The sequence below is a fragment of the Daucus carota genome, chromosome 1, assembly GCF_001625215.2.
Source record: "Daucus carota subsp. sativus chromosome 1, DH1 v3.0, whole genome shotgun sequence".
NCBI classification, from domain to species: domain Eukaryota; kingdom Viridiplantae; phylum Streptophyta; class Magnoliopsida; order Apiales; family Apiaceae; genus Daucus; species Daucus carota.
The window spans coordinates 52,109,614-52,117,949 of NC_030381.2; the positions used below are offsets into that span (position 1 = coordinate 52,109,614).

General features: G+C 33.7%; 1 protein-coding gene across 1 annotated transcript; it reads left to right on the forward strand.

The window, feature by feature from the left end:
• The first annotated feature begins 2,151 nt into the window (after positions 1 to 2,151).
• On the forward strand, positions 2,152 to 3,892 carry LOC108214561 (uncharacterized). Its single transcript, XM_017386628.2, has 4 exons — positions 2,152 to 2,885; positions 3,009 to 3,066; positions 3,154 to 3,373; positions 3,463 to 3,892. The coding sequence occupies exons 1-4, from the start codon at positions 2,276 to 2,278 to the stop codon at positions 3,751 to 3,753; spliced, it is 1,179 nt and encodes a 392-aa protein (XP_017242117.1). The 5' UTR covers positions 2,152 to 2,275; the 3' UTR covers positions 3,754 to 3,892.
• Positions 3,893 to 8,336: the final 4,444 nt, after the last annotated feature.

Here is an 8,336-nt window from a genome sequence, read left to right on the forward strand (position 1 = left end):
ACTAGCAATTGTTTCTATAATGCAAACCCAGAAAGAGAATAATAGAGAAGAAAGAGATGACAAATAATACAGATTATGAATAATGGAATGGCTCCTTCGTGCGTAGCTACGTGCGCATAAAAATTACCCAGAGCACATGCGTAGAATATAGTGCTCTAGAAATAGTCGATTAACGGATTAATCAATCGAACAGATTCTAATATGATTTGTAAAAATCGGATCAAAAATCAGTTAAATTGATTTTTTTCAAGAAATGTGTTTGAAGAACATATTTCAATCTCGGATAAACATTCATGTTGTATTTTCAAGAAAAACGGAAAAATTGATAATAAAAAAAAAAAAAACTTCGACTTATCTGAACAAATTGATTCCGTAAAATCGATCGACCTCTTGTTATCGAGAACGAACACCCGGGCTAAAATAAAGGAAGATGTGTTTATTGAGCAGGAGGATAAGTTGTGGATGAAGATGAAGTCAAGTTGATACAAACAAAAAGAGAATTAAAGGGCTAATCAATCATGTGTTTTGCCTCGGTTGTGTCTCAAGAAGTGTGAGGAATTATTGATGCAAATATGTCGGATGAACACATGGGATGTTTTGTTCCTTATAATTCTATATCAACCTTGATCGACTTGACAAAATTTGACCAACTCTTGTTAACTACTGCTGTATATACATTTGGTGTACTGATTTTGGATTCACTGACAGCTTGTTAAAAACTGTAGCTCCGTTACTCTGAGGCGGGCTGCTCTGTATTTAACTAATCTGCCCTTTAGAGTCATTTTAATTCTTTTTGTTTCTAGCAAATAAAAAAGTTTTGTGAAACCAAGAGATACTACTTACCATTTGTCTTTGGTGATATAGTACTCTCTATGTCCCTCTCATTTCTTTACCGTTACTATTTTAGGATGTCCCTCTCATTTCTTTACGTTACTATAAATAGTAAGTTTTTCTCATCATTACATCCACTATCTTCCCCCACTATCTCATATTTAACAATAAAAACTACTATTACACCCACTATTTTCCTCCCCTATATCAAATCTATTATTAAATATTGATAGGTCCCACCACTTTACCCACTTTTCATCTAACTTTACTCATTTTTCATACATTGTCTTGGTCTCCGTGTCCCCCTCCAATGTAAACAATTGAGGGGGACGGAGGGAGTACTAGTTGCAAGACAGAGAATCTACTGGATTGTTACGCCTCACAGTGCTGTAAGAATAGGAATCGGTAATAAGACGGATTTTGATGTATATATAAAAATCGGTGATTATCCGGTCAAATCGGCCACAATACTAAGATATGTAAAAAAAAAACTTCAATTTTAAAAGATAAATATATATTTAATTAGATTATAAATAATATTAAATTAGTATCTATTAATCACCGATTTTTCAATTTATCATTAATCTGTCAATAAGTTCTGAGTCTTACTTTTTAAAACATTATCCCCTTCACGTGAAAAAATGACATGATAAAAACTTAATAATATCGGTGCAAAAAAAAAAATGTAACTTTAAGTATACATGAAAAATCCTCGGATCTCTCCATAAACAAAGCTCTAATTAGATATCAAATTACATGTTCTCTAAACGAAGGCATCAACGCGATCTTATATTACTCAACAAATATTAAAATCATGTTCCTTTCTCATCTTTGTTACTTATTCAACAACTTGCAATAAAATATGTTAAATTTCCTATAAATGGAATGTTAGGTCTTCATGGCCTTCTGGTTCTGGCATTGTTATTGTGTATTTGATTGGTTTCAACAACTAACTAAACTGGAATCCCAACTAATGACACTTTTTTGATTTGGCATATTGTTTAAGTCAAGGGGCAGAGAGATGGAATAACATAACAGCTCTAAAGGAAGAGGAATCATTGGTCTTCCTGGCCCTCAAAGGCTCAAACCTTCTCCATTCCTCCAGCTTCGCTTATCGGAAATCGAGGGTTCGAATTATGTCAAAAACAAGATGAACGTGTGAGTGTGTTTTTTTATAAAAAAATAGAGTAATAACATTAGGTAAGGGGAAGTAAGGGAGTTACTGGCATTCCCATATGGTCACATTAATTAAAAGGACATTGCCCCAAAAAATGGGATATATGGCACACTCCAGCCCTACTACATTCCCTTTATATACAACTCACTCCCCATATATTTTCCACAACCTGTCTTACAAACACTTCAATATTCTACTTGCATTCAATTCCTTTTCATAACTCTTCAAAATTTCTTCATCCTGTCACAAAAAGCTCCAGGCTTAAAAATGTGTTCCCCTAAGTTAAAACTTCAAGAAACAGGTTCTTTCGACATCAATGGCCGTCGGGTTCTGCAGCCAACTTGCAACAGAGTTCCACTGTCAGAACGTCGCAGTTCACTAAAGAAAAACTTCACAAAATCTGTCATCACACCAAAGATCCAACCAAGTAACATCACCACTACTACTAATGTCAGTCCTAAAGTTAGGCCTTCAGTAATTACCCCACCTATATCTCCTAAGCTAAAATCGCCACAACAGCCAGCAACTAAGCTAGTCAATGATCCAAATGGACTGAGTTCTAGTACTGAGAATGTAGTGACGACACCAAGAAGCACAAGCAAAGTTGTGACACCAGTAAAAAGGTCGAAAAAAAGTGTACCTTCCGTGGACACTACTACATTGAATTACTCATCTTCATCCATTGTAGAGGCTCCTGGAAGTATTGCTGCAGCAAGGAGGGAACAAGTAGCGAATATGCAAGTGCAGCGGAAATTGAAAATCTCTCATTATGGAAGAACAAAGTCTGCAAGGTTTGAATCCGCAGTAGTACCCCTTGATGATGCTTCAACAACTGCTCCAGAGGAAAAAAGATGCAGCTTTATTACATCTAATTCTGGTATGAATTAAAATAATCAATTAGAACATAACAAAAACTACTTAAAATAATAAGTACATTTTTCAATCTTGTACAAAAGCTTATATATTTTTCCTCTTGATGCTCATTGTGTTGCTCTTGCAGACCCTATCTATGTTGCTTACCATGATCAAGAATGGGGCGTTCCTGCTCATGATGACGGGTTAATATTCATAATTTTTTCAATCTTCTGAAATTTGATATAAGTATATAACTCGAGGTTAGGAGCTGATATATTTATGCTTTGCAGGCTGCTGTTTGAATTGTTAGTATTAACTGGTGCACAAGTTGGAACAGATTGGACTTCAGTTTTAAAGAAAAGGCAAGAATTCAGGGATGCTTTCGCAGAATTTGATGCAGAAACCGTCTCAAAATATTCTGAGAAGAAAATCACATCAATCAGTGCTAAATATGCTATAGCAGTGAGCCAAGTTAGAGGAATTGTAGACAATTCCATCCGGATACTCCAGGTGCTCTATTCTATATTGTCATATGCAATCAACACTAGAGTTTTATCAGTTCTTTTTGTACTTAATAGATTCTTTTAATTTGCGTACAGATAAAGAAGGACTTCGGATCTTTTGACAAGTATTTATGGGGATTTGTTAATCACAAACCAATTGTGACTCAATACAAATCAAGCCATAGAATGCCTGCGAAGACATCAAAAGCAGAAAGTATAAGCAAAGACATGGTAAAGAAAGGATTCAGGCTAGTCGGACCAACTGTCATACATTCCTTCATGCAAGCGGCTGGCTTTACAAATGATCACTTAACAACTTGCCCACGACACCTCCAATGCCTTGCATTGGCATCTCAGACTGGGACCTTTGTAGCGGCAGCTCTATAAGATTATATAATATATTGAAAATGAGATGAGAATGACCTTTTATCATACCACTGTCATAAAATCTTGTCCTCCACTGACCCAAGACCTTTTTTTGTGACGAAGGGTTGTTACATAATCAATTAAATGCAATTTTTCCAGATATGCACTTATAATTTCTTTTGTTGATTAATACAGTAAAATATTATCACAAAATATGTACTCTTCGAGGGTTCCAGATATAAAACATACACAATTAAGCTAGGAAAATCTTCTTTTTAATGAAGTGCTCGTTTGGCGAGGACTGCCATGTGCAGCTTGAGTGACAGAGCATGGACTTAATTCTGAAAAGAAAGAGCAAATATGTGCACAAAGTCGGAGTTCCTCCAGGTATCTGAAGCAGGACTAACTGGAACATGTGTTACACACAAAAAATTAATCATTTGGCGCAAAAATATGTAAAATCTATCTTGGTCCCCGAAAACAACACAGTTGGACAAAAATTATCCAAGGCGTGCAGATACAACCATGGTAGAAGTTCGTAAAGTTTCTTTAAAAAAACCATCCCAGAACTAGTTGCAGGATCAATTGGATTCTTGAAAGTTAAAATCAAGCCATGTGCATATGCAGATATGCTGTAAAGTTGACATGAACAGAATTTGCTTTATTTATTTTGACTTCTTTAAGGTCATGCTCCCCACAGAATAAAATCTCTGATTCTAACACTCACTTCCAGTAGTTTAGTTTTGTGATAGCAATAACTCTAAGTCTCAGAGCCCGGATAACTAACTTGATCTACATCGGTTCTACTTGATGAATCACATATCACGAAATTAGAGGGAACTTGGATCTTTTAATTTCTTAGATTATAGGCCTCTTGCGAGAGGAATATCTCAGAAACTCTGCTTCTATCTTGAGAGAATCTTGTTTCGCTAAGAGCTACTTGCAATTTGATCCGGGGGTCCTCTACCCCCGGACCCCAACCCTTAAGAATATGCCAATCTCAGCTCAAAGTTAAAAATTATTTCCCCGCGAAAATGAAAGCAAAATAATGCCACAGTAAAGGTCTTAATCAGCATTGTAGAGCCCTTTCAACTTTTGGTGGATCCGTCAACCAGAATAGCTTAATTTCAATTTTACACCGCTTAAAAAAATTATCCGCATTTCTGTACAAAACTAAGCTGCATTGTCTGGCAAATTAGCAACACGTAGGACACGGACTCTTTTCTGGCTGTGTATACCTGTTGCTCGCGATGAGTCATTCAAATCCTGCAAAATTTGTCGAGGTCTACTGGCAATATTTAAAATGTGGATCCACTTGTGATGTTACTGGAGATGCTTACTCTTAAGCTAATGAATTTCATACTACAGATAAAAGGGTACCCCAGAATTAAATGGTTGCTATGTGTACATTGCATGTTAATATGATTGAATTGAATGAAAATAATTAAGAAACCGGGCCATCTCCTCTCTCTATTGCGAAACTAGATGCCCTCAGAGACAATAAGACAGATCTCTATGCGCTTTTAGCTTGGAGCTAGTTTCTGTGGTGAGGATTGCAGGACATCCCTTCTTAACATACTTTTTTTTTCACCATATTATGTATTTTTTAAATATACATGAACCGGAGCTGGGACTCGAAACATGACCTCTAGCCATTTCGCAAAGTTTAAAACTATCATCTATGACATAATGTGACTTAATGTGATAATCAGTGATTTCTGAGTAATTTATGATTTATGAGTAACTCTTTTTAAAAAAAATATAAAAAAATTAAGTTACTGAAAAAAATATTCAAACTAACTCTTGCCTTTAAGTCAGTTTCGGATTTTTTTCGAATTTTAAACTAACTTCTGCCTAGTTACATAAACGGCCTCCTCGTCGATAGTCCGGAAAGAAGGAAAGAGTCATTGCCACTTGATTATACCGACTTATACATGGATACCTTAATCAAAAAACCGGTGATTGTCCGTCGTAAATTCAGAACTATACTCTGATAATCAGAAGTTTGATTACATGATGGTTTCCGTACACGGATCATAAGACTGTACTCTCTATGTATTACAATAATTATTTAAATCAATAATGTTTTATAGCACTAGATATGAACTTTCTGAGTGCCGACCAAGAAACTAGATAAAATAAAATAGAGGAAATTGATGAGAAATGATGCAGATTGTGAATAATGGATGGTTCGTTCGTACGTAGCTACGTGCGCATATCGATCAAGCATTGCACATGCTAGAGATCACATAAACACACACAAGGTGGAACAAGATTAATATGGAATACTAATAGCCTATATTAATACTCTAATTCCTAGTGAAAGACATGTTTGATGCTTATGTTTCTACCCAATAGTTCACGAGGGTACATAATCACACAATCCGGATTAAAATTTCAGATTTATCAAAAAAAATTTTTAATAAATCTTGAATTAGTAGTTCAATCAATTAATTTCGATTCTTTTGTTAAAAAAATTAATTTCGATTCTCTATTTTTACGATTGACGTGATTGATGTAAGAGCATCTCCAACCATACAAAGTCCTTGGCTAAAAAATGAGTTAGGCATTCCAAAACTAAAAAATATAGCCAACGTCCTGAAAAAATAGCACTCCAACCACACTAATCTTTTGTCTATAATTTTAGCCAACCTCCTATGGATGGCTATATTTGTCGAACCTCTACAGGTCTGTAAGAAATTTGTAGGAAGATTACACATCATTTATTACCATATTCAACTGATATATTCTATTTTAACAATTTAAAATATTAATAACATACTATTTTTAAATTATAGCCAAACAGTCAATACCATTGAAGCAAAATGTCTTACAGGTTCAGTAAATTTTACATAATGTTTTACAGGTCCAATTTAACCAACAAATAGCCAACACCGTTGGAGATGCTCTCAGTAGGATAAGTTGTGGCTGAGGATCGAGTCAAATCGATAAGGGAAAAAAGAAGTAATAAATGGGCAATCAATCATGTGTTTTGCCTCGGTTATGTCTAAGAAATGCAAGGAATTATTGATGCAAATATGTCGGATCAACACATGGGCTGTTTCTTTTGTTTCATTTCAGGCCAAGTAAACTTCTAATCCTTCATTATTTTCAGAGGTTACTTCCTTGTGATTCTTGCACACGGCTTCTAAACTCATTGTATGTATAATCCTGTATCTATCTTGATCGACTTGGACAAAATTTGACCAACTCGTGTTAAAAAATGTATCTGTATCTTGATGGTGTACTAACTTTGGATTTACCGGCAACTTGTTAAAAAATGTATAAATTCTATTACAACAGGTGGGCTGTTTCTTTTTTTTTTTTAATTTTATTTTGATTTTTGGTTTAAAAAGTATGATGAAGTAATTTGAAGTGATATTTGCCATTTCATAGTGTTTGTGGGTGAGATTTCTTTTTGTTTTTAGCAAATAATAAAGGGATACTCAATATTTGCTTTTGGTGCATTATAAAGTTCATATAATTAATCTTGATACTCTTGTTTAAAGCATCCTACGAGTGAGTAGTTTTGATACTCTTGTTTAAAGCATCCTACGAGTGAGTAGTTCTCATGTAATTATTCAATAAATAAATTTGGTTATAGAAATTGGGAATCGGAACTAAATGATAGAATTATCGATTCAAGATAGAAATTTATCAGACATTTTTTTAATAAATCAGAAATTAGTCAAATTGGAGTGTAATTGATAAATTAATTAAAAAAATAAAACTAATTAGAAATTGGTCAAAATTTTTAAATAAATCAGAAATTTTTATAATACCGTGAAAATGTGGTTTACGTTTACCACGGTGCTATAAGGTATGATCCACCGGTCATCAGAATTATGGTCTTGTTTGTCATAGTGTTGCTTTTTTTATTATTCCTAGTGTGGAGGAATACTTAGGTAATTTCCTATCATCTTCTTCCTTCACATGTCAAGAAGTATGAAAAGTATATGTTTTCAGCACAATCAGGTAGTTGAAACTTTGAAATGAAATGACAAAAACCAAAAAGTGACAAAAGTTATGAACTACACAATCACAGTGAATTTTCTTTCAAGTAAAGTGAATGTTTTTACCACCAAATGAATTTTTTTACCGAAAATGTCTATTTGTTATATGCTTAAGGGTTTGAATATCTGTTATAATATTTTATAAAAAAACATAATTAAAGATTTTATTTTCATAAAAGATTTCACATTATCATATTTAAATGATATATAATTTATAACAATATATAATATTAATAACATATTATTTTTAAAATATAATTAGTCAATATGACACCACCGTAAAGATACAATATTTTAGGAATTTAAATTCTTTTATACTATATTATGGTGTTTCAATTTTTCACTTGGTGCTTTGTAAGATATTGCTTGCAGCTGAAAACTTATTAACTTTTGTCCTGCACTGCTTGCTGTTCAAGTTCTTGATTTACTTTGAGTATTGAAATCATATTCCTTTCTTCACCATTACTTATTTCACTCTCTTATATCACAACTAAATAAAGTTTAGTATCAACCAAATGTCAACTAAGTCTCTCTGTAGCCTTTTGCTATTACTTTAATTTTGATTAGTTCCAACAACTAACTGAACTGGAA

Bases quoted from the DNA above. Each gene is read 5' to 3' on its own strand.
- LOC108214561 (XM_017386628.2), top strand. From the start codon at position 2,276: ATGTGTTCCCCTAAGTTAAAACTTCAAGAAACAGGTTCTTTCGACATC. The intron at 2,886-3,008 runs GTATGAATTAAA...TTGCTCTTGCAG, and splicing joins CTTTATTACATCTAATTCTG to ACCCTATCTATGTTGCTTAC. The intron at 3,374-3,462 runs GTGCTCTATTCT...ATTTGCGTACAG, and splicing joins ATTCCATCCGGATACTCCAG to ATAAAGAAGGACTTCGGATC.